We start from the raw sequence: 27306 nt of genomic DNA, 5'->3' as shown, positions 1-27306 counted from the left end.
GAGTTTACACTCACCACTACTCACCACTACTCACCACTAGTACACTCACCACTACTCATCACTAGTACACTCACCACTACTCACCACTAGTACACTCACCACTCACCACTAGTACACTCACCACTAGTACACTCACCACTCACCACTAGTACACTCACCACTAGTACACTCACCACTACTCACCACTAGTACACTCACCACTAGTACACTCACCACTAGTACACTCACCACTACTCACCACTAGTACACTCACCACTAGTACACTCACCACTACTCACCACTAATACACTCACCACTAGTACACTCACCACTACTCACCACTCACCACTACTCACCCCTATTACACTCACCACTACTCACCACTAGTACACTCACCACTCACCACTAGTACACTCACCACTAGTACACTCACCACTAGTACACTCACCACTCACCACTACTCACCATTCACCACTACTCACCATTCACCACTACTCACCACTAGTACACTCACCACTAGTACACTCACCACTCACCACTAGTACACTCACCACTACTCACCACTAGTACACTCACCACTACTCACCACTCACCACTAGTACACTCACCACTAGTACACTCACCACTACTCACCACTAGTACACTCACCACTAGTACACTCACGACTAGTACACTCACCACTAGTACACCCACCACTCACCACTAGTACACTCACCACTCACCACTAGTACACTCACCACTAGTACACTCACCACTCACCACTAGTACACTCACCACTACTCACCACTAGTACACTCACCACTACTCACCACTCACCACTAATACACTCACCACTACTCACCACTCACCACCAGTCACCACTAGTACACTCACCACTAGTACACTCACCACTACTCACCACTCACCACTACTCACCACTAGTACACTCACCACTAGTACACTCACCACTCACCACTAGTACACTCACCACTAGTACACTCACCACTACTCACCACTAGTACACGCACCACTTCTCACCACAAGTACACTCACCACTCCCCCACTCCCCCTCCCTCCCCCCCAGGACGAGGGACTTTGTCACCACCATGGCCAACGCGGCCTTCCTGTCTCACGCTCCGCACCCTGTCCCTGATGCTGCCCCTGCTGCTGCTGCCCCTGCTGTCCCTGCTGCTGCTGTCCCTGCTGCTGCTGTCCCTGCTGCTGCCGCACTGCCGCTTGGCTCCCCGCTGTGCCGCTGGTGGCTCGGCTTCCTGGGCGCTCTCAGACGCTGCTGCTGCTGCTGCACCACCACCAACACCACCGCCGCTGGCTGTGGTGTTGGTGGTGTTGGTGGTGGTGGGGGTGGTGTTGGTGGTGTTGGTGGGGGTGGTGGTGGTGTTGGTGGTGGTGGTGTTGTCGGTGGTGGTGGAGGTGGTGGTGTTGGTGGTGGTGGTTGGTGGTGGTGGGGGTAGTGGTGGTGTTAGTGGTGGTGGTGGTGGCGTTGGTGGGGGTGGTGGCCGTAGTGTTGGTGGTGGTGGGGGTGGTGTTGGTGGTGGTGGCGGTGGTGGTGGTTGTGGTGGCGGTGGTGTTGGTGGTGGTGGTGTTGGTGGTGGTGGTGGTGTTGGTGGTGGTGGGGGTGGTGTTGGTGGTGGTGGTGTTGGTGGTGGTGTTGGTGGTGGTGGGGGTGGTGTTGGTGGTGGTGGTGGTGTTGGTGGTGGTGGTTGCGGTGGTGGCGGTGGTGGTGGTGGTGGCGTTGGTGGGGGTGGTGGCCGTGGTGTTGGTGGTGGTGTTGGTGGGGGTGGTGTTGGTGGTGTTGGTGGTGGTGGTTGCGGTGGTGGCGGTGGTGGTGGTGGTGGCGTTGGTGGGGGTGGTGGCCGTGGTGTTGGTGGTGGTGCTGGTGGTGTTGGTGGTGGTTGCGAGCAACCCGAGAAGTGGGCGGTGGGGGTGGTGAGGGCGGCTGGGACGCTGCGCTCACTCCTCACGCTGCTCACTGACCGTGAGGACGACGACCAGGTGAGACCACGCACAAGGATATGTGTCTGTGTGTGTGTAGGTCGACTCAGCCTCAAATGAGTACCTGGAGCGATGTGTAAACATCGCCGCTAGGGAGACAAAGGCGGCCGGGCATGGTGCTGGCCACCCACCCCCTCGTGTGCCGTGCTGGCCTTTAAAGGCGCTCGCTAACAGCACTTGCCCCTACAGTCTGTTAAGGCTATACGGGGTATCTTTGTCTGTGCGCGGCACGGGCTAGAGAAGAGATGGAGTGATGTGGTACAGGAGGACGTGGAGCTGAGTGGACTTGCCGATGACTGGTACCAGCGGTGTCAAGATCGGCCTCTGTGGAGGAGGCTCGTGAAGGACGCTGCTACTGGGCAGTTGGAGGCAGTCACCCTCCAACAACAACGGAGGGCGGAGGAGCGACGCTCACAACAACGAGCGGAACGCCGGGTGGCTAAAGCACAGCAGGTTGGCACAGGAGGGGGCACAGGTGGTGCATCAGCCAGTCATCTCAGTCAGTCGACCCGTGGCACCTGGGTCTGTCCCTTGACCTTCTGCCAGCGGGCGTTCGTATTATGAAATAAAAGGCATAATTTTTGTATGTAAATATCTTATCTATAAACGTCTCCGCGCGCGTGCGCTTGCGAGGGATTTGCCTCTCGAACCGTGGGGTTGACATCGAAAAAAATGTGCCAGCCAGCACGCCCTAAGCCCCACGGTGGGAATAGGCTCTTCCTTTTTCATGTCCGTCACCTTTAAATTAGTCACATTAGCGATTTCGTGGGATTTCGCTATATGAATTTATTTACTGCGCGACATTAACCGTACCAACTCACGCCAATTGCTTGGGGGGGGGAAGGGGGCGGTGGACCGCGCCAAGTGTTGTGCGTTCAGTGGAGCTCACACCGGACATTTTATTTCACGTGTTTAACAGAACACCCGGCAGCCGCCTCCCCCCAGGAGGGACCCCGGCGGATCCCAGGACACCCAACAGCCCCCTCCTGCTACGGGGCAAGGGATATTGCGACTGCCCCTACTGGACTATGTCAGCCCTTACAGGTAAGTTGTACACAGACCGTCGCTACACATAGCCCATACACGCCCCTCCCTACACTATTATCAAACAAATAAGTTGCCAAATATTACAATGATAATGTTCGTGCGCAGATAATAACTCGGGTTCATTGTTTACTATTCCCAAACAAATAAGTTGTCTGATATTACAATAATAATAATGTTTGTGTGCAGATAATAACTCGGGTTCATTGTTTACTATTATGAAACAAAGAAGGTGGCAGATATTACAATCACTTTCTTTGTGTGCAGAAAAATACTTTTTTAATTCTTAGGTTGCTACATGTTTCCTTTTTGAGCTGTGTTTTTATGACGCTGAGACCGTGCACTGCCAGTCTGTGATGTGGCTTGTTGCCTGTTGATTAATTCACGCCAGTGCACCGCCGCTATTATACACACTGCTAATTTTGCTTTTGCCCATTATGAGTGTATGCCAGTCTATAATCTGTTGCCTGCTTCTTTACCTCACTCATTGTACTGCCAGCCTTTCATGTCGACTGTATCCTGCTTTTTCAGCTGCTGCCCATATTGCCAGCTTTTTATGTCGACTGTAGCTATGCTTATGTCATTGAGTCGACGTACTGCCACTCTATAATCTAGACTGTAGCCTGCTTCTCAACTTACCTGTGCATACTGATGCTCATTCATGTACACTTATTTCAGCTGATTTCTTCTATGCATTTCTACTATTTCGATTGCTCACGTCACACTATTTGCTGATACGTAGTACTGCGATGCTCATAGCTGTGCCATCATCGGGGATTGCTGTGCACGTCGATGTGTGTGTGTGATTTGATGTGGGGAGCGATAGTGTAGCGGTTAGCGCACTGCGCTATGAACCTGGCGACCTGGGTTCGATTCCCGCTCACAGCCAACACCAGTGACGATTATCTGAACCGGTCCCGGGCCTCCCCTAGGTCGACTCAGCCTCTAAATGAGTACCTGGTGCGGTGTGTAAACATCGGCACTAGGGAGACAAAGGCGGTCGGGCGTGGTGCTGGCCACTCACCCCCTGGTGTACCGTTCTGGCCTTCATAGGTGCTCGCTAACAGCACTTGCCCCTACAGTCTGTTAAGGCTATATGGGGGATCTTTGTTTGTGATTTGATGTGTGTGTTTGAGTCCATACGTGTGTGCGTGTAGGACCATGCATGTGTCTGTCTTTTTCTAACGGACAACCCCCGATGTGTGTGTGTGTAGGTCGATGTGTGTGTGTGTCAGTCCAAGGGTGCGTGTCAGTCCATGTGTGTGTATCAGTCGATGTGTGTGTGTGTAGGTCGATGTGTGTGTGTGTGTCAGTCCAAGGGTGCGTGTCAGTCCATGTGTGTGCATCAGTCGCTGTGTGTGTGTGTAGGTCGATGTGTTTGTGTGTGTGTGTCAGTCCAAGGTTGCGTGTCAGTCCATGTGTGTATCAGTCGCTGTGTGTATGTGTAGGTCGATGTGTTTGTGTGTGTGTCAGTCCAAGGGTGCGTGTCAGTCCATGTGTGCGTGTCAGTCGCTGTGTGTGGGTTAGTCGATGTGTTTGTGTGTGTGTTAGTCAATGTGTGTGCATGGCTCCATGTCAGTGTGTAAGTCAATGTGCGTTTGTGTGTCTATGTGTGTCAGTTGATGTGTGTGTGTACGTCCATGTGTATGTGTGTCAGGCAAAACAACCCCCTACCTCCTCGCGGTGCCGGATGGGCAACTCTGTCGTGGACAGCGCTGTGGGGGGAGTTCCAATTTTGATTGGCTCCTCCCCTCATGGCATATGTGTCCACCACAGGGGCTAAACAGGGGCTCTGGACGGGTGCGAGGGGCTGGTAACCCCTCCACCTTCAATTAATTACCACAAAACCACGAATTAAACTGAAATATGTAACAACTAAGCTTGTGCCGGAGGCCCCGGGGGGCCAGGCGTCTATGACGTCTCCTGGCCAAACCCCAATTGGCGGAGCCAGGAGATTGAATACCTACCCTCGGGGCTACTCCAGAAACAACGAAAAGCCACTACGGGTGGCCACGTGGAATGTTCGAACGCTCACTGCAGAGGAGAGGCTGCCACTCCTCTGTCGGGAGCTGGACCGGTACCGCCTGGATCTATGCGGCATTCAGGAGGTCCGGTGGACCGGCTCTGGCTCCTGCCACCATGAGGGGTGGACAGTCCTCTACTCGGGGCAGCAGACTGCCAAACAACAGGGTGTGGGTCTTCTTTTGAACAAAAGAATGAAGGGGGCGTGGGAGCGTGGCGGTGAGGTGTGGGAAGCTGTAAGCCCCAGGCTACTTTGGGCTCGCCTTCCCATCAACCGGAGGCGAGGAATGGTGGTCGTGGTTACTTATGCCCCCACCGAAGATGAACATCCGTGGAGGGATGCAGGCAAAGCCGATGAGTCAGATGCCTTCTATGACCTCCTGTCACAGGTGCTGGCTAAAGTGGCCCCTCGGGATAGAGTCATCATGTTGGGTGACTTCAATGCCCGAGTTGGTCATGATACTGGCACCTGGTCTGGAGTGATTGGAGGGCATGGGCCAGATCAGCTCAATAACAACGGTAGGAGGCTGCTAGATTTTTGTGCAGCCCATGGGCTTGTAATTACCAACACGCTGTTCCGGCATCGGCGCATCCACACAACATCATGGATGCATGCCGGGTCCAAGCAAGAACATCTGCTGGACTACATAGTGACGGACCAGCGAATGTGAGCCCATGTCCTTGACACCAGGACCTACCGTGGAGCTGATCTGCCCTCTGACCATCGACTAGTCATCTGTAAGATGCGCCTGCCATTCTTCCACTCCGGTGGTGGGTGTACACCCAGGACCCCATTCCAACCTAAAGTGGCCTGGTCTCAGTTATCTGATGAAAGTTGCAAGCGAGAATTTCATCATCGCTTGCGGCTGGGATTGGCATCGTCCCCGACTCCTCCTGATGTCGAGGGTAAATGGGCGAGGTTTAGGACTGTGACTCATGCAGCTGCAATGGCTGCTTTGGGTACGCGGTCCAGACCTCCCCAGACACCCTGGATGACAGAGGAGTTGTTCAGGATGGTTGAGAAAAAACGACAGGCCCACTGTCATCGGCTACAGAATCCCACGTCAGAGAATGAGGAGGCTTACCGCAGCCTTCGCTCGGAGGTTCGGAGAGCCGTGAGGCGCTGCAAGGATGGGTGGTGGTCGCGGGTTGCTGAGGAGATGGAGTCTGCCTCAGTGGCCCGTGATCACAAATCTCTATTTAACTCCATCAAAAAAGTAACCTGCAGCGCCACACCTATTACCATCATTAGGGGAAAAAACGGTGATCCAATTTCCGACCCCCAGGAACAGGTTCGCAGATTTGCTGAGCATTTCTGTGAGGTCCTGGGGGAGGGAAAATCCCTCAGCCAGGAAAACATCGTGGCACAAAGTGAGGATGACCCTGCTGAGGCTGCGGTGCCTCAAATATTGGATGAAGTCACCCCCTGTGAGTGGCTGGCTGAGGTGCCATCTGCTGAGGAAGTATTGAAGGCGATCCGGAGTCTGAGACCAGGAAAAGCAGCGGGCAGAGATGATCTCCCAAGCGAAATGCTGAGGGAGGGTGGCGTTTGTGCACAGACTGCCCTATATGATATCATAACAACAGTCTGGACCACTGGACGGGTTCCGCAGGATTGGAAGGATGCCCTGGTGGTCCCCCTTTTTAAGAAGGGGGACCGCACAGACTGTAACAACTACAGGGGCATCTCACTCCTCAGTGTGCCGGGAAAGGTCCTGGCAAGGATTATTCAGCATCGCCTTGCCAGGCACGCTGAGGAGAGGCTTGCGGAGCCCCAATGCGGTTTCAGGAAAGGGCGGTCCTGCACAGATGCCATATTTTCTGTCCGTCTGCTACAGCAGAGGTGTAGGGAATTCCAACAAGACCTACATCTCTGCTTTATTGACCTGGTCAAGGCCTATGATACCATCAGTAGGCCTGGGCTCTGGGTCGTTCTTCGTGCTTTTGGAGTACCTGACCCTCTGCTCACGATCATTAAGGACCTTCATGATGGTGAGCGGGCCCGGGTAAAACTACGTGGCCGGGAGTCAGAGCCATTCCCTGTACACCTTGGGGTGCGACAGGGATGTCCTCTGGCTCCCACATTATTTAACATCTATTTTGACCACGTAGTTCGTGAAGCCTTCAATAGCTGTACCGGGGGAATCTCCATATGGTACAGATATAATGGGAGGCTGATCGATGCCCGGGTGCGGTCAAGGGATGGCTCCCTATTGCTCAACCACGTTATGTATGCTGATGACTTGGTAATAGCTGCTCAGTCAGAGGAGGAGTTGGAGACGCTGCATTTGAGACTGGAGCGTGCCACTAAGAGGTGGGGCCTTACCATTAGCCCCACCAAAACTAAGCACCTGCCTGGGTATTTTGTACCATCGGACACTCCACCCCCACAACTCCCAATCGGTGATGGGGCAGTTGTGGAGAGAGTGGAGAGTTTCCCATACCTGGGCAGTGTGCTTATGACTGGCTCCAGTTTAACAGCAGAGGTCTCACTCCGAATCAGTCGAGCGGCAATTTCTTTTCATCCGTTGCGTAACGCTGTGTGGAAGCTACCTGGTCTGTCGCTCCGCACTAAGCTTCAGGTCTTCTCGGCCATGGTCATTCCCTCCCTTCTCTACGCTTGCGAAACGTGGACCCCCCTAATGGAACATCTTCGCCGGTTAGAAACATTTAGGCTGGCCTGCCTACGATCCATCCTGGGTTTAACCAGACTGGATTGTGTGAGGAGCTCACAAATCCTTGAAAGATCTGGGCAGGGTCCCATCGGTGAGCTCCTCCGGCAGGCAAGGCTGCGATGGCTGGGTCATGTAGGCCGCATGCCCAGCCACCGCATGCCGAAACAGCTTTTGTTTGGCCGGATTGAGGGGGCTAAGCGGGCGCGGCACGGGCTAGAGAAGAGATGGAGTGATGTGGTACGGGAGGACGTGGAGCTGAGTGGACTTGCCAATGACTGGTACCAGCGGTGTCAAGATCGGCCTCTGTGGAGGAGGCTCGTGAAGGATGCTACTGGGCAGTTGGAGGCAGTCGCCCTCCAACAACAACGGAGGGCGGAGGAGCGACGCTCACAACAACGAGCGGAGCGCCGGGTGGCTAAAGCACAGCAGGTTGGCACAGTAGGGGGCACAGGTGGTGCATCAGCCAGTCATCTCAGTCAGTCGACCCGTGGCACCTGGGTCTGCCCAGTGACCTCCTGCCAGTGGGCGTACGACACTTCACGTGGCCTCACGGTGCACATAGCCTGGCACAAGCGTCGTGGTGACGTCACCGCCACTTAGTGGCGAATGGCGGTTGTTGTTGTCTGTGTGTGTGTCTGTGTGTGTCTGTGTGTGTGTCTGTCTCTGTGTGTGTCTGTGTGTGTGTGTCTGTGTGTGTGTCTGTGTGTGTGTCTGTGTGTGTGTCCGGTGGACCGGTTCTGGCTCCTGCCACCATGAGGGGTGGACAGTCCTCTACTCGGGGCAGCAGACTGCCAAACAACAGGGTGTGGCTCTTCTTTTGAACAACAGAATGAAGGGGCGTGGGAGCGTGGCGGTGAGGTGTGGGAAGCTGTAAGCCCCAGGCTACTTTGGGCTCACCTTCCCATCAACCGGAGGCGAGGAATGGTGGTCGTGGTTACTTATGCCCCCACCGAAGATGAACATCCATGGAGGGATGCAGGCAAAGCCGATGAGTCAGATGCCTTCTATGACCTCCTGTCACAGGTGCTGGCTAAATTGGCCCCTCGGAAAAGAGTCATCATGTTGGGTGACTTCAATGCCCGAGTTGGTCATGATGCTGGCACCTGGTCTGGAGTGATTGGAGGGCATGGGCCAGATCAGCTCAATAACAACGGTAGGAGGCTGCTAGATTTTGTGCAGCCCATGGGCTTGTAATTACCAACACGCTGTTCTGGCATCGGCACATCCACACAACATCATGGATGCATGCCGGGTCCACGCAAGAACATCTGCTGGACTACATAGTGACGGACCAGCGGATGCGAGCCCATGTCCTTGACACCAGGACCTACCGTGGAGCTGATCTGCCCTCTGACCAGCGACTTGTCATCTGTAAGATGCGCCTGCCATTCTTCCACTCCGGTGGTGGGTGTACACCCAGGACCCCATTCCAACCTAAAGTTTCCTGGTCTCAGTTATCTGATGAAAGTTGCAAGCGAGAATTTCATCATCGCTTGCGGCTAGGATTGGCATCGTCCCCGACTCCTCCTGATGTCGAGGGTAAATGGGCGAGGTTTAGGACTGTGACTCATGCAGCTGCAATGGCTGCTTTGGGTATGCGGTCCAGACCTCCCCAGAGACCCTGGCTGACAGAGGAGGTGTTCAGGATGGTTGAGAAAAAGCGACAGGCCCACTGTCATCGGCTACAGAATCCCACGTCAGAGAATGAGGAGGCTTACCGCAGCCTTCGCTCGGAGGTTCGGAGGGCCGTGAGGCGCTGCAAGGATGGGTGGTGGTCGCGGGTTGCTGAGGAGATAGATGCTGCCTCAGTGGCCCGTGATCACAAATCTCTATTTAACTCCATCAAAAAGTAACCTGCAGCGCCACACCTATTACAATCATTAGGGGAAAAAACGGTGATCCAATCTCCGACCCCCAGGAACAGGTTTGCAGATTTGCTGAGCATTTCTGTGAGGTCCTGGGGGAGGGAAAATCCCTCAGCCAGGAAAACATCGTGGCACAAAGTGAGGATGACCCTGCTGAGGCTGCGGTGCCTCAAATATTGGAAGAAGTCACCCCCTGTGAGTGGCTGGCTGAGGTGCCATCTGTTGAGGAAGTATTGAAGGCGATCAGGAGTCTGAGACCAGGAAAGGCAGCGGGCAGAGATGATCTCCCAAGCGAAATGCTGAGGGAGGGTGGCGTTTGTGCACAGACTGCCCTATATGACATCATAACAACAGTCTGGACCACTGGACGGGTTCCGCAGGATTGGAAGGATGCCCTGGTGGTGTTACAGTCTGTGCGGTCCCCCTTTTTATGAAGGGGGACCGCACAGACTGTAACAACTACAGGGGCATCTCACTCCTCAGTGTGCCGGGAAAGGTCCTGGCAAGGATTATTCAGCATCGCCTTGCCAGGCACGCTGAGGAGAGGCTTGCGGAGCCCCAATGCGGTTTCAGGAAATGGCGGTCCTGCACAGATGCCATATTTTCTGTCCGTCTGCTACAGCAGAGGTGTAGGGAATTCCAACAAGACCTACATCTCTGCTTTATTGACCTGGTCATGGCATATGATACCATCAATAGGCCAGGGCTCTGGGTTGTTCTTCGTGCTTTTGGAGTACCTGACCCTCTGCTCACAATCATTAAGGACCTTCATGATGGTGAGCGGGCCCAGGTAAAACTATGTGGTCGGGAGTCAGAGCCATTCCCTGTACACCTTGGGGTGCGACAGGGATGTCCTCTGGCTCCCACATTATTTAACATCTATTTTGACCACGTAGTTCGTGAAGCCTTCAATAGCTGTACCGGGGGAATCTCCATATGGTACAGATATAATGGGAGGCTGATCGATGCCCGGGTGCGGTCAAGGGATGGCTCCCTATTGCTCAACCACGTTATGTATGCTGATGATTTGGTAATAGCTGCTCATTCAGAGGAGGAGTTGTCGACGCTGCTGCTGAGACTGGAGCGTGCCACTAAAAGGTGGGGCCTTACCATCAGCCCCACCAAAACTAAGCACCTGCCTGGGTATTTTGTACCATCGGACACTACACCCCCACAACTCCCAATCGGTGATGGGGCAGTTGTGGAGCGAGTGGAGAGTTTCCCATGCCTGGGCAGTGTGCTTATGACCAGCTCCAGTTTAACAGCAGAGGTCTCACTCCGAATCAGTCGAGCGGCAATATCTTTTCATCGGTTGCGTAACGCTGTGTGGAAGCTACCTGGTCTGTGGCTCCGCACTAAGCTTCAGGTCTTCTCGACCACAGTCATTCCCTCACTTCTCTACGCTTGCGAAACGTGGACCCCCCTAATGGAACATCTTCACCGGTTAGAAACATTTAGGCTGGCCTGCCTACGATCCATCCTGGGTTTAACCAGACTGGATTGTGTGAGGAGCTCACAAATCCTTGAAAGATCTGGGCAAGGTCCCATCGGTGAGCTCCTCCGGCAGGCACGGCTGCGTTGGCTGGGTCATGTAGCCCGCATGCCCAGCCACCGCATGCCGAAACAGCTTTTGTTCGGCCGGATTGAGGGGGCTAAACGGGCGCGGCACGGGCTAGAGAAGAGATGGAGTGATGTGGTACAGGAGGACGTGGAGCTGAGTGGACTTGCCGATGACTGGTACCAGCGGTGTCAAGATCGGCCTCTGTGGAGGAGGCTCGTGAAGGACGCTACTGGGCAGTTGGAGGCAGTCGCCCTCCAACAACAAGGCAGGGCGGAGGAGCGACGCTCACAACAACGAGCGGAGCGCCGGGTGGCTAAAGCACAGCAGGTTGGCACAGTAGGGGGCACAGGTGGTGCATCAGCCAGTCATCTCAGTCAGTCGACCCGTGGCACCTGGGTCTGCCCCGTGACCTCCTGCTAGCGGGCGTTCTACACTTCACGTGGCCTCAGGGTGCACATAGCCTGGTACAAGCGTCGTGGTGACATCACCGCCACTTAGTGGCGAATGGCGGTTGTTGTTGTGTGCAAGCGGATGCCTAAACAGCTAGAGAAGAGATGGAGTACACAGCAGGCGTCAGGTTCGGGATCGAATCCACGACCTCCTGTATACCAGGCGAGGGAGTCAACATTTTATTGATTGGCTGTGTCGGGTGGAGGAGGGCCCGAACGCACACACACGCGCGCGTCCACAAGAGATCTTGATCCCAAAAAAAACAAATTACGAATCGTCTTCTCGGGCGGCATCTTTGCTCCCTTATACACCGCAATCGATTAGGGCGGCATCTTTGCTCCCTTATACACCGCAATTGATGATGCTATCCAGGAGGGCACGGGACGGATGCGCGTTTGTTTTTTCTCGAGTGCCACCGAGAACTCGTCTCTCGGCAGCGCGCGAGGAACCAACGCAACTGCCGTGGCCTTCTTAGGAAATGCGTCCTCATGGACATGACCTCCGAACAAGTGACCGATTGACATTTTACAACGAAAATAGATGAACGCTGTTCGAACAGAGGGCAGTAGTGATAATAACGATGTGATTCAGTTCACCCGGGGGGGAATTCCTCGCCGAGTCTCAAGGCTCTTATTCAAGAAGGGGTTTGTGAGATTTTTGCACACAGAGTTGTAATAAGTTTTTTCTTTTCTGGAAGATTTGCTGTTTTATCACAGGATGTTTCCGTTACGCGTCGTCGCTTTAAGATGTTTCTCTGTTCATATTTTGTTTGTTGCGGTTGCACCCGAACTCAAGAGCCGCATGACTCACAGGGCTATACACCTAATAAATGAAACTTGATTGGACTTGCCGATGGCCGCTACCAGTGCTGTAGATGTAGATGCCACTGGTTCTTCACGTTCTGCAGATGCAGATGCCATTGGTTCTTCACGTTCTGTAGACGTAGATGCCACTGGTTCTTCACGTTCTGTAGATGTAGATGCCACTGGTTCTTCACGTTCTGTCGATGTAGATGCCACAGGTTCTTCACTTTCTGTAGATGTAGATGCCACTGGTTCTTCACGTTCTGGAGATGTAGATGCCATTGGTTCTTCACGTTCTGTAGACGTAGATGCCACTCGTTCTTCACGTTCTGTAGATGTAGATGCCACTGGTTCTTCACGTTCTGTCGATGTAGATGCCACTGGTTCTTCACTTTCTGTAGATGTAGATGCCACTGGTTCTTCACGTTCTGCAGATGTAGATGCCATTGGTTCTTCACGTTCTGTCGATGTAGATGCCACTGGTTCTTCACGTTCTGCAGATGTAGATGCCACTGGTTCTTCATGTTCTGTCGATGTAGATGCCACTGGTTCTTCACGTTCTGCAGATGTAGATGCCACTGGTTCTTCACGTTCTGTAGATGTAGATGCCACTGGTTCTTCACGTTCTGCAGATGTAGATGCCACTGGTTCTTCACGTTCTACAGATGTAGATGCCACTGGTTCTTCACATTCTGCAGATGTAGATGCCACTGGTTCTTCACGTTCTGCAGATGTAGATGCCACCGGTTCTTCATGTTCTGCAGATGTAGATGCCACTGGTTCTTCACATTCTGCCAATGTAGATGCCACCACTGCCATTTATTGTGCGTGGAGGTTGAACTTACGACTCTCATTCCAAACGGGCAACTGGACAAATGGGATAGGTTTTTTTTATTATCTCTAAAAGTCCTGAAGTTGAATATTTGTAAGTAGAGTAGTGCCTGTACAAACACGGGTGAACGTTTCCCCGCAGCGGCGTCGCTGAATTAGACCGGCGGCCACGATGAGCTGGGGCTACCTCACACATCTGCTGGAGGAGGTTCATCGGCACTCCACCTTCCTGAGCAAGCTGTGGATCACCACCTTCGTCATCTTTCGCGTCGTTCTCACGACGGTCGCCGGCGAGTCCATCTACTACGACGAGCAGGGCCGCTTCTCGTGCAACACGGCGCAGTCCGGTTGCGAGAACGTCTGCTACGACAGCTTCGCCCCGCTCTCCCACGTCCGCTTCTGGGTGTTCCAGATCATCGCGGTCGCCACGCCCACCATCCTGTACCTCGGCTTCGCAGTGCATCGCATCACCAGGTACCGAGGTTCTCGGAGGGAGTTTTCACAGTGGGGGGGGGGGGGGGGGGGGGGGGGGGGGGGCTACAGTTGGAAATGTTTTAATTTGTTTTTTAATTAGGTTGCGCCGTCGATTTGGTCACGAGTTTGAACGGTGAAAGTGCCGGCAAGGTTTCCCCTTGACTTAGGAACGGAGTTCCGTTCCCGAGCCCCCCCGTCGGTACGTCCGAACGGCTAGTTCAGTTCGGGAGGGCGAATGTGCGCTGTGTTTAAACACGCACACGGTCAGCGTCGTAAAATATTCTGCGATTCAACAGCAAAAAGGGAAGCATTGTTAAACTCTTCAACAATAAGAAATATAATACATTTGCATGCGATATTATAATTGCACATGTATAAAAGGCAAAGTTGTGAGTATGTGTCTGTTCAAAATGTTTAGCGTACTTCCCGACATGCAACAAACTTGAAATTTGCCATGTGGGTACTTTCCATACTGTACACCATGCAAACATAAAAATACACTTGTTTTTTTGGGGGGGGGGGGTGGGGAAATGACGATGAAGTGTGGCGAGAATCGATATCTGGTGAGCTTTGTGGTATCGATTAAACAGGAATAGGCTGATTCTAAAGAAATCTACAACCTTCGATTCCTTTGCGCGATCTAAAGAATCGAATCTTGGCGCACGAGCGTACGTTTTTTTATGCCGCGCGTTGGGTTTCATTTTAGTTTTTACGAATGAGGCAATGATCAAAGTTTTTTTTTTCCATTTGTATATGTTATGTTTTTAAGTTTTGAGAAGTTTTTCAATATATGTTTTCCCCCGGGCAACGCCGGGTGCTTCCCGCTTAGTAGTAAATAAAGCGTCAAATTTTAAAGGAAGGTAAATATTTTCACTTACCTCGAGTCCCGACGGTGGCTCGCTCGTAGCGAGGGGTGAAACTTCGACGCCGCCGCCGCTCTCTGTCGTGGTAGGATCGAGTACAAGCGAGACGAACAAACTAAGCGAGCCAAGCGAACCGGCGGCCCCGACCGCGTGATTGAAGGCACGGAGAAAGAGGAGGAGGTGGAGGTGGAAGAGGAGGTGGAGGAGGAGGGTGAAGAAGACGGCGAGGGGAAGCAGCACAACGAGCGGTGGAGGATCAAGACGGACGGCCTGATGGTGGCCTACACCCTCCAGCTGCTGGCCCGCACGCTGGCCGAGGTTGGCTTCCTGGTGGGGCAGTACCTGATGTATGGCTTGGAGGTGGCCCCGCGCTTCGAGTGCGTCCGTCACCCCTGCCCGCACCGGGTCGATTGCTTTGTGTCGCGCCCCACGGAGAAGACCGTCTTCCTTCTGGTCATGTACGCGGTCGCCGGTCTCAGCCTCCTGCTCGAACTGTCCGAGATTGCCTACCTGGGGCTGGGCACCATCCACGACTCGCTGAGCGGGTGGCGCCCGCGCCGGCTACGGAGCAGGTGGGGGGCCTCGACGGCGCGGTTGGCCACGGTCGGCTATGCGGGGGGAGGGGTGGGGGGCGGAAAAAGTTCGGCGCGCGGACGGAGGTTGTCGGCTTCGGCGTTGGATCGCGAGAAACGAAAGCGTCGTCTCGTCAAAGCCGCCAACTTGTAGTAGCGGCGTTGCGTCACGGAAACGAAACGTGCCGGGTCGCTACCGGCTCGACACTCGCCGGCTGCGTGTCAGAGAGTGACCCCCAACTACGCCTACAATTCGAGTTTCCGTGACGTTTCGCCGATGATGACAACAGCAAAAAAACATCATGGGACCTCCCTTGCCAGTAACAAGATATAAGAATTTGTTTTACCCTTTTTTAGCAGTAAAACAGCTGTGTGAACGTGATAACACCAAACGTAAACCTCTTGCAAGGAATCATCTCACTGCATTGGCCACACACACGGTACTTGTAATGAACATGCAAACAGAAACACGCTCTGGTAGTCTATGATGATGATGATGCATTGTCTTTGAAACTGATTGTTCCACACCAGAGACAGCTTTCTTTAGAGCCTCGTGTGTCTCACCCCGAGCTGTCAATGTCTTCGTAGTGGCATTGTCCTCTCATCTAACACTGTTTGAGACTAGGCTCTAAACAAAGCTGTCTCTTATTTTTGGTTCTTTCGCTAAAGTCACGTGGAAGGGAAATAATATTGGTTCCGTCAGCTCCCCAACCGCTATATATATAGATGATGTGTGTAGTTTATAGTGTAGTGTATAGTGTAGTGTATGTGTTGATAGCTATGTATATAGATGTTGTGTGTAGTTTATAGTGTAGTGTATGTGTTGATATCTATGTATATAGATGTTGTGTATAGTTTATAGTGTAGTGTATAGTGTAGTGTATGTGTTGATAGCTATGTATATAGATGTGTGTAGTTTATAGTGTAGTGTATAATGTAGTGTATGTGTTGATAGCTATGTATATAGATGTGTATAGTTTATAGTGTATAGTGTAGTGTATGTGTTGATAGCTATGGATATAGATGTTGTGTGTAGTGTATAGTGTAGTGTATGTGTTGATAGCTATGTATATATGTTGTGTGTAGTTTATAGTGTAGTGTATAGTGTAGTGTATGTGTTGATAGCTATATATATATAGATGTTGTGTGTAGTGTATAGTGTAGTGTATAATGTAGTATATGTGTTGATAGCTATGTATATAGATGTTGTGTATAGTTTATAGTGTAGTGTTTAGTGTAGTGTATGTGTTGATAGCTATGTATATAGATGTTGTGTGTGTAGTGTATAGTGTAGTGTATAGTGTAGTGTATGTGTTGATAGCTATGTGTATATATGTTGTGTATAGTTTATAGTGTAGTGTATAGTGTAGTGTATGTGTTGATAGCTATGTATATAGATGTGTGTAGTTTATAGTGTAGTGTATAATGTAGTGTATGTGTTGATAGCTATGTATATAGATGTGTATAGTTTATAGTGTAGTGTATAGTGTAGTGTATGTGTTGATAGCTATGTATATAGATGTTGTGTGTAGTGTATAGTGTAGTGTATAATGTAGTGTATGTGTTGATAGCTATGTATATATATGTTGTGTGTAGTTTATAGTGTAGTGTATAGTGTAGTGTATGTGTTGATAGCTATGTATATAGATGTTGTGTGTATAGTGTAGTGTATGTGTTGATAGCTATGTATATAGATATTGTGTGTATAGTGTATAGTGTAGTGTATGTGTTGATAGCTATGTATATAGATGTTGTGTGTGTAGTGCATAGTGAAGTGTATAGTGTAGTGTATGTGTTGATAGCTATGTATATAGATGTTTTGTGTGTAGTTTATAGTGTAGTGTATAGTGTAGTGTATGTGTTGATAGCTATGTATATAGATGTTTTGTGTGTAATTTATAGTGTAGTGTATGTGTTGATAGCTATATATATAGATGTTGTGTGTAGTGTATAGTGTAGTGTATAGTGTATGTGTTGATAGATATGTATATAGATGTTTTCTGTGTAGTTTATAGTGTAGTGTATAGTGTAGTGTATGTGTTGATAGCTATGTATATAGATGTTTTGTGTGTACTTTATAGTGTAGTGTATAGTGTAGTGTATGTGTTGATAGCTATGTATATAGATGTTGTGTGTGTAGTGTATAGTGTAGTGTATAATGTAGTGTATGTGTTGATAGCTATGCATATATGTTGTGTGTAGTTTATAGTGTAGTGTATAGTGTAGTGTATGTGTTGATAGCTATGTATATATGTTGTGTGTAGTTTATAGTGTAGTGTATGTGTTGATAGCTATATATATATAGATGTTGTGTGTAGTGTATAGTGTAGTGTATAATGTAGTATATGTGTTGATAGCTATGTATATAGATGTTGTGTATAGTTTATAGTGTAGTGTTTAGTGTAGTGTATGTGTTGATAGCTATGTATATAGATGTTGTGTGTGTAGTGTATAGTGTAGTGTATAGTGTAGTGTATGTGTTGATAGCTATGTGTATATATGTTGTGTATAGTTTATAGTGTAGTGTATAGTGTAGTGTATGTGTTGATAGCTATGTATATAGATGTGTGTAGTTTATAGTGTAGTGTATAATGTAGTGTATGTGTTGATAGCTATGTATATAGATGTGTATAGTTTATAGTGTAGTGTATAGTGTAGTGTATGTGTTGATAGCTATGTATATGGATGTTGTGTGTAGTGTATAGTGTAGTGTATAATGTAGTGTATGTGTTGATAGCTATGTGTATATATATGTTGTGTGTAGTTTATAGTGTAGTGTATAGTGTAGTGTATGTGTTGATAGCTATGTATATAGATGTTGTGTGTGTAGTGTATAGTGTAGTGTATGTGTTGATAGCTATGTATATAGATATTGTGTGTATAGTGTAGTGTATGTGTTGATAGCTATGTATATAGATGTTGTGTGTGTAGTGCATAGTGAAGTGTATAGTGTAGTGTATGTGTTGATAGCTATGTATATAGATGTTTTGTGTGTAGTTTATAGTGTAGTGTATAGTGTAGTGTATGTGTTGATAGCTATGTATATAGATGTTTTGTGTGTAATTTATAGTGTAGTGTATGTGTTCATAGCTATATATATAGATGTTGTGTGTAGTGTATAGTGTAGTGTATAGTGTAGTGTATGTGTTGATAGCTATGTATATAGATGTTGTGTGTAGTGTATAGTGTAGTGTATAATGTAGTGTATGTGTTGATAGCTATGCATATATGTTGTGTGTAGTTTATAGTGTAGTGTATAGTGTAGTGTATGTGTTGATAGCTATGTATATAGATGTTGTGTGTGTAGTGTATAGTGTAGTGTATGTGTTGATAGCTATGGATATAGATGTTGTGTGTAGTGTATAGTGTAGTGTATGTGTTGATAGCTATGTATATATGTTGTGTGTAGTTTATAGTGTAGTGTATAGTGTAGTGTATGTGTTGATAGCTATATATATAGATGTTGTGTGTAGTGTATAGTGTAGTGTATAATGTAGTATATGTGTTGATAGCTATGTATATAGATGTTGTGTATAGTTTATAGTGTAGTGTTTAGTGTAGTGTATGTGTTGATAGCTATGTATATAGATGTTGTGTGTGTAGTGTATAGTGTAGTGTATAGTGTAGTGTATGTGTTGATAGCTATGTGTATATATGTTGTGTATAGTTTATAGTGTAGTGTATAGTGTAGTGTATGTGTTGATAGCTATGTATATAGATGTGTGTAGTTTATAGTGTAGTGTATAATGTAGTGTATGTGTTGATAGCTATGTATATAGATGTGTACAGTTTATAGTGTAGTGTATAGTGTAGTGTATGTGTTGATAGCTATGTATATAGATGTTGTGTGTAGTGTATAGTGTAGTGTATAATGTAGTGTATGTGTTGATAGCTATGTATATATATGTTGTGTGTAGTTTATAGTGTAGTGTATGTGTTGATAGCTATGTATATAGATGTTGTGTGTGTAGTGTATAGTGTAGTGTATGTGTTGATAGCTATGTATATAGATATTGTGTGTATAGTGTAGTGTATGTGTTGATAGCTATGTATATAGATGTTGTGTGTGTAGTGCATAGTGAAGTGTATAGTGTAGTGTATGTGTTGATAGCTATGTATATAGATGTTTTGTGTGTAGTTTATAGTGTAGTGTATAGTGTAGTGTATGTGTTGATAGCTATGTATATAGATGTTGTGTGTGTAGTGCATAGTGAAGTGTATAGTGTAGTGTATGTGTTGATAGCTATGTATATAGATGTTGTGTGTAGTGTATAGTGTAGTGTATAATGTAGTGTATGTGTTGATAGCTATGCATATATGTTGTGTGTAGTTTATAGTGTAGTGTATAGTGTAGTGTATGTGTTGATAGCTATGTATATAGATGTTGTGTGTGTAGTGTATAGTGTAGTGTATGTGTTGATAGCTATGGATATAGATGTTGTGTGTAGTGTATAGTGTAGTGTATGTGTTGATAGCTATGTATATATGTTGTGTGTAGTTTATAGTGTATAGTGTAGTGTATGTGTTGATAGCTATATATATAGATGTTGTGTGTAGTGTATAGTGTAGTGTATAATGTAGTATATGTGTTGATAGCTATGTATATAGATGTTGTGTATAGTTTATAGTGTAGTGTTTAGTGTAGTGTATGTGTTGATAGCTATGTATATAGATGTTGTGTGTGTAGTGTATAGTGTAGTGTATAGTGTAGTGTATGTGTTGATAGCTATGTGTATATATGTTGTGTATAGTTTATAGTGTAGTGTATAGTGTAGTGTATGTGTTGATAGCTATGTATATAGATGTGTGTAGTTTATAGTGTAGTGTATAATGTAGTGTATGTGTTGATAGCTATGTATATAGATGTGTATAGTTTATAGTGTAGTGTATAGTGTAGTGTATGTGTTGATAGCTATGTATATAGATGTTGTGTGTAGTGTATAGTGTAGTGTATAATGTAGTGTATGTGTTGATAGCTATGTATATATATGTTGTGTGTAGTTTATAGTGTAGTGTATAGTGTAGTGTATGTGTTGATAGCTATGTATATAGATGTTGTGTGTGTAGTGTATAGTGTAGTGTATGTGTTGATAGCTATGTATATAGATATTGTGTGTATAGTGTAGTGTATGTGTTGATAGCTATGTATATAGATGTTGTGTGTGTAGTGCATAGTGAAGTGTATAGTGTAGTGTATGTGTTGATAGCTATGTATATAGATGTTTTGTGTGTAGTTTATAGTGTAGTGTATAGTGTAGTGTATGTGTTGATAGCTATGTATATAGATGTTTTGTGTGTAATTTATAGTGTAGTGTATGTGTTGATAGCTATATATATAGATGTTGTGTGTAGTGTATAGTGTAGTGTATAGTGTAGTGTATGTGTTGATAGCTATGTATATAGATGTTTTGTGTGTAGTTTATAGTGTAGTGTATAGTGTAGTGTATGTGTTGATAGCTATGTATATAGATGTTTTGTGTGTACTTTATAGTGTAGTGTATAGTGTAGTGTATGTGTTGATAGCTATGTATATAGATGTTGTGTGTAGTGTAGTGTATAATGTAGTGTATGTGTTGATAGCTATGCATATATGTTGTGTGTAGTTTATAGTGTAGTGTATAGTGTAGTGTATGTGTTGATAGCTATGTATATAGATGTTGTGTGTGTAGTGTATAGTGTAGTGTATGTGTTGACAGCTATGTATATAGATGTTGTGTGTATAGTGTAGTGTATAGTGTAGTGTATGTTTGATAGCTATGTATATAGATGTTGTGTGTGTAGTGTATAGCTACCATTCGGTTGTGGGGGCCTCCTCTGACGGGAACCGCACCGGGTGACTTTCGTGAGCGCTCGCAACGTTCATACATTACGGCGTTAACAATTATTCATAATCAAGGTTTTTGGGTTTAGATTGCACTATCTATCTAATGCACTATACACTACACTATACACTACACTATACACTGCACTATACACTACTATACACTACACCAGGGGTCGGGAACCTTTTTGACTAAGAGAGCCATGAAAGCAAAAAATTTGGAAATTTATTTCAGTGAGAGCCATATAATATATTTTAAAAGTGAATTCAACTAAATGTCAGTATAATAAGCCTCTGAATTTATTCTTTTAAATAATGTTGTTATAACACTCACCATTAATGCGACTTCTGGTGCTGCATGGATTTGCTGATGTCTTTGTAGTCGGGTTGGTACTTGGTGAGGTTAAGCTTCATGCAAGCGTTGAGGCTTTCATCCGTTAAACGTGATCGTAGGTTGGACTTGATGTTTTTAAGATGTGAGAATGACTGCTCACATGCATACGTAGATCCAAACATGGTCAATACAGCAATACTCACACGCTGCAGTGTGTGGTATGTGACAGGAAGCGCGTTCCAAGTTTTGAGAATCAGCTGGTCTTCGGGTTGGAGTTTTTTCATTTCTGTCCACATGTGCTTGCTCGCCAACTCCGCTTTCTGTCGTGTGATTCTTTCCAAATCTTCATTCAGTGACTTGAACTTATTCACTCACATGTCTGAGGCCTTCAGGTCAGCCACTTCTGCTTCAAAATCTCTGACGGAGACACCAGGGATGTAATTCAGGTCGGCTGTGTTCAGTGAACACTCGTTTGGATGGGTGATGAACTTAAAAAGACGAGTGTGCTCACGAAATTCTCCAAAGCGTGCTTTGAAGGACTGTAGGAGACTGGATGTGCAGCCAGCTAGCTGGTGGAGATCAAGGTTTTGAATGGGCTCACTTGCTGTGCATGCATCTTTAAATTGGCTCAGTTTTTCAAAATGTAGTAAACGACCTGTTTCAAGATCCGTGATGAAAAGCTCCAGCTTGTTTTCAAAAGCAAATACAGCTTGTTGAAGGGATAACACTGTATTTCCAATGCCTTGCATTTTCACGTTGAGCTGGTTCAGATGTTCAGTCAGATCTACGAGATAGTAAAACTTGAGGAGCCACTCGGTGTCGGCTAGCTCAGGATGCCCGACGCCTTTCATTTCAAGGAAAGTCCGGATTTCGTTCAGGCAAGCCGCAAAACGGCTAAGCACCTTCCCTCTTGACAACCAACGCACATTGCTGTGCAAAAGCAGACCAGGATAGTTATTTACAACTTCATCCAGCAGTGTTTTAAACTGGCGATCATTTAAGGCTCGGGCAACAATAAAGTTGATCACACGAATGACCAGCGACATCACTTCGCCAAACTGCCTGTCACACATCTGAGCACAAAGTGCCTCCTGGTGTATAATGCAATGGAAACTTAGGATGGGTCTATTTTCATGTTCACGGAGAAGCGCCACAAATCCTTTGTTTTTCCCCACCATACACGGAGCACCATCAGTACACACTGAGAGAAGTTTATCCATAGGTAGACTTTTTTCTTGAGCAAACTCCATGAAAGACTTGAATAAATCCTCACCTCTTGTGGACCCTTTTAATGGCAGAACAGCAAGACTTTCTTCGCGCAGTGTGTTACCAACAGCATATCTTGCAATCACGCTGAACTGCGACAAATGGCTCACGTCTGTTGACTCATCCAAAGCCAGAGAAAAGAACGGCGCTGCATTTATGTCCTTCACTTGCGTTTCCTCCACTTTGTTTGCCATCACGATGGTACGATCATGAACAGTTCTTGCCGACAGAGGCATGTCTTGTATCCGTTTGATTATCTTGTCTTTGTTCGGAAGATCATCAAAAAGTTAATTGGCTACATCCAGCATGAACGTTTTAGCATACTCGCCATCTGTGAATGGTTTTCCGTTCCTCACTATTGCTAAAGAACCAGCAAAGCTAGCCGAATTATAGTCACCTTGCCGGGTCCATACGCGGAGTTGCTGCTGGCTAGCTTGCACCCTGCTCAGAAGCTCTTGGCACGCTTTCTTTCTGCTGTCTCCCGCAGGGTATTTTGATGCAAAGGTAGCGTGGCGCGTGTCGAAGTGCCGCTTTACATTCGACCGTTTCAACGATGTAATTTTGTCATTGCAAATTAGACACACCGCAGAACCCGCTCTCTCCACAAAGGCGAATTCTTCGGTCCATTCGTCCTGAAATGTACGATACTCGTCGTCTTTTTTTCTTTTCGCCATCTTCTTCGTCGAAGGGTTAGCTTTGAGCTAATGACCGAGCAGACGCAGTCTCAGACTGATTCAAAAGGGGGCGTTTACCTGTTTTACCCAGCAACGGCAAACGTAGGCCAGTATCATCCAATTAAAATAATGGACAATTGCTCCTGCAGCCCTGAACAGGACATGCGCAGTGAAAAATCGATGGATGGATTAAAACAAGTGAGAATATTTTGTTTTATCTGCGAGCCATATGCAATCATCAAAAGAGCCACATCTGGCTCGCGAGCCATAGGTTCCCGACCCCTGCACTACACTATACACTGCACTATACACTACACTATACACTGCACTATACACTATATACACTACACTATATACTACACTATCCACTACACTACACTATACACTACACTACTATACACTATACACTGCTATACACTACACTATACACTACACTACTATACACTATACACTACACTACTATACACTACACTACTATACACTACACTATACACTACACTACTATACACTACACTATACTATACACTACACTACTATACACTACACTACTATACACTACACTATCCACTGCACCATACACTATACTATACACTACACTATACATGCAATATAACCCAAAAAAACCCCTCTATCATGGACAGTGTATATATATTTTTTTGTTAATGAAAATACTCTTCTTGAAATTTGACTCGTTTCTAGGGTGGCAGATGCCGTCGAGCCGGAATCGACGGCGGGTCCCAGAGCGATGTCACCGTCAGAATTGTGGCAGCTCCTTGACGAGGTGCAGAAACTTCAGACGGAGCTGGGGGTGACGCCGAGACCCCACCAGGAGCCCCCCGAGCAAGACGCTGGCGACGCCTCCCGCAAGTCTTGGGTTTAGCGTGCTAGTATTACTCTCGGGCGTCGTTATCGCTCAATCGCTTTTCGCCATCCCACGTTCCATTTACTCGGCCCCCCCAACGCGCCGCCGCCGTTTGGATCGTCTCAACTTTGAAGGTCTTCGTGACATTCTTCCGTCAAGATTCAATCGGAGGCGACCGTCTGCGCTTTTAAGATTCGAGCGGCAGAGCGCGGGCACCCCGCTAACCCGCTCGCGATGGCACGGGGGGTACGCCAGCACCCAGCCTCGTGGCTCGGGGGATTCGGCGCTGGGTTTGTAACCCAGAGCGTTGAGAGTTCAAATCTCCTTAGAACGCGTTTTGTGTGGCATTGTGGCTTTCGCATTCGGCCAACGTATAAATGCACGAGTCGGGGGGGGGGAATGTTTGCGTGAGTGTTTAATCAATATGGAGGTGTGTTTTGATTAAAGCAACCCAAATATTTTTGTTACTTTAGCTTACTTCTTAATTTGTGTGAGTTTCTGTTTTCGTTGTTTTGTTAAACTTCCTCGTTCATCGGTGGATAAGAGGGCCTGAGTTTAGCGGGCACGTCGTTATTATACCGTAACAGCCTGCTCCGATTTATATTTTGTCAGACCAAAAGGCGTTTAAGATGCTGGCTATGCGGTTTGTGAACAGCTGTGGCCAAATCTGAACGGCAGGTGACACAGTGTTGTATGTATTGTTTTTCAGAAAAATATTCAATAAAATTGGGAAATGTAAATTATTATTGTGTATTTCATGTTGATGCTAATTGAGTACGTTTAATATGATCAATCGCACACACCCACTAAACACACGCACACCCCCACTAAACACAGACACGTAGGTAAAATAAAATAAATGAAAACGAAATTAAATCACGACGTTTTGGAGGCAACACAAGCTTCCGTCTTCAGATGGAAACCGTCAGCAAAATTGCTTTGATAGCAGGCTACAGTCTACATTAGTGGTTTATTATTTTATGATAGACAACAACAACCGCCATTGGTCACTAAGTGGTGGTGACGTCACCACGACGCTTGTGCCAGGCTATGTGCACCTTGAGGCCAAGTGAAGTGTCGAACGCCCGCTGGCATGTCACGGGGCAGACCCAGGTGCCACTGGTCGACTGAGATGACTGAAATGACTGGCTGATGCACCACCTGTGCCCCCTACTGTGCCAACTTGCTGTGCTTTAGACAGACACACAGACAGACAGGACAGGCGGACAGACACAGACAAGAGGAACACAGAGACAGAGAAAGATAGACAGACAGAGAGACACAGGCAGAGAGAGACATAGAGGCAAACAGAGATACAGACGTACAGAGAGATGTTGAATCGAACACCCTTAACTCGCTCCATTGAAAGAGATTCCTCGATCTTTGCCCATCCCCGAAAGTCGTTCTAGTTTCTATTTATTTCATTGTGTGTGGTGTGTACGTGTAAGCAATGTGGGATATCGATGTACACGGATATGAACAATATCAGCAGACAAGACGTCTTTCATACTCTTTGGTTCTTTCAGTAAAGTCACGTAGGTAGAAAAAATAAAATAATAATAAAAGAAATCACGATGTTTCGATCACAACACGAGCAGTCATCCTCAGGCGAAACATCCAGACATTGTTGCGGCAGAAGTCACGTGAGTTACAGAACGTGACAAAGGTGCTCCCCCCCCCCCCCCCCCCCCCGTGGCTCGCCCCGCTCAGCTGAGCATTGTTTTAATGCGGTGGGCTCACGTGAAATGTATTTCTGTAAAAGGAAGGTACTTTGAAAACCCACTGGCTTTACTCTTTTACAGTGAGGGAAAAAAAGTATTTCATCCCCTGCTCATTTTGTACGTTTGCCCACTGACAAAGAAATGATCAGTATATGATTTTAATGGTAGGTTTATTTGAACAGTGAGAGACAGAATAACAACAAAATCTGGAAAAAGGCATGTCAAAAATGTTATAATTTGATTTGCATTTTAATGAGGGAAATAAGTATTTGACCCCTCTGCAAAACATGACTTAGTACTTGGTGGCAAAACCGTTGTTGGCAATTACAGAGGTCAGACGTTTATTGTAGTTGGCCACCAGGTTTACACACATCTCAGGAGGGATTTTGTCCCACTCCTCTTTGCAGATCTCCAAGTCCTTAAGGTTTCGAGGCTGACGTTTGGCAACTCAATCTTCAGCTCCCTCCACAGATTTTCTATGGGATGAAGGTCTGGAGACTGGCTAGGCCACTCCAGAACCTTAATGTGCTTCTTCTTGAGCCACTCCTTTGTTGCCTTGGCCGTGTGTTTTGGGTCATTGTCATGCTGGAATACCCATCCACGACCCATTTTAAATGCCCTGGCTGAGGGAAGGAGGCTCTCACCCAAGATTTGACGGTACATGGCCCCGTCCATCGTCCCTTTGATGTGAAGTTGTCCTGTCCCCTTAGCAGAAAAACACCCCCAAAGCATAATGTTTCCACCTCCATGTTTGACGGTGGGGATGGTGTTCTTCTTGGGGTCATAGCATTCCTCCTGCTCCAGACACGGCGAGTTGAGTTGATGCCAAAGAGCTCCATTTTGGTCTCATCTGACCACAACACTTTCACCCAGTTGTCCTCTGAATCATTGAGATGTTCATTGGCAAACTTCAGACGGGCATGTATATGTGCTTTCTTGAGCAGGGGGACCTTGCGGGCGCTGCAGGATTTCAGTCCTTCACGGCATAGTGTGTTACCAATTGTTTTCTTGGTGAATATGGTCCCAGCTGCTTTGAGATCATTGACAAGATCCTCCCGTGTAGTTCTGGGCTGATTCCTCAGCGTTATAATGATCATTGCAACTCCACGAGGTGAGATCTTGCATGGAGCCCCAGGCCGAGGGAGATTGACAGTTCTTTTGTGTTTCTTCCAATTGCGAATAATCGCACCAACTGTTGTCACCTTCTCACCAAGCTGCTTGGCAATGGTCTTGTAGCCCATTCCAGCCTTGTGTAGGTCTATAATCTTGTCCCTGACATCCTTGGAGAGCTCTTTGGTCTTGGCTATGGTGGAGAGTTTGGAATCTGATTGATTGATTTCTTCTGTGGAAAGATGTATTTTATGTCTACAGGTAACAAGCTGAGATTAGGAGCACCCCCTTTAAGAGTGTGCTCCTAATCTCAGCTCGTTACCTGTATAAAAGACACCTGGGAGCCAGAAATCTTTCTGATTGAGAGGGGGTCAAATACTTATTTCC

The 27306-nt window shown here is 47.4% G+C and overlaps 1 protein-coding gene and 1 long non-coding RNA gene across 2 annotated transcripts; both read left to right on the top strand.

The window, feature by feature from the left end:
- The first annotated feature begins 1831 nt into the window (after positions 1-1831).
- Positions 1832-3318, top strand: LOC142920219 (uncharacterized). The gene is made up of 3 exons (XR_012938698.1): positions 1832-1971; positions 2278-2424; positions 2891-3318. It is a non-coding gene; the product is annotated as an uncharacterized LOC142920219 (long non-coding RNA).
- A 10050-nt stretch (positions 3319-13368) lies between these two features.
- On the top strand, positions 13369-24831 carry LOC142920217 (gap junction gamma-1 protein-like). The gene is made up of 3 exons (XM_076062703.1): positions 13369-13696; positions 14649-15131; positions 23926-24831. Exons 1-3 carry the CDS (start codon positions 13395-13397, stop codon positions 24104-24106), a joined length of 966 nt encoding a protein of 321 aa, XP_075918818.1. The 5' UTR covers positions 13369-13394; the 3' UTR covers positions 24107-24831.
- The last annotated feature ends 2475 nt before the right edge of the window (positions 24832-27306 follow it).

This window comes from Petromyzon marinus, unplaced genomic scaffold (assembly GCF_048934315.1).
Source record: "Petromyzon marinus isolate PM22_M1 ecotype Great Lakes invasive population unplaced genomic scaffold, UKy_Petmar_22M1.pri1.0 PM_G_Scaffold_7, whole genome shotgun sequence".
Classification (NCBI taxonomy): domain Eukaryota; kingdom Metazoa; phylum Chordata; class Hyperoartia; order Petromyzontiformes; family Petromyzontidae; genus Petromyzon; species Petromyzon marinus.
Note: the sequence above shows the minus strand (reverse complement) of the source record. Positions and strands in the feature narration are given on the sequence as shown.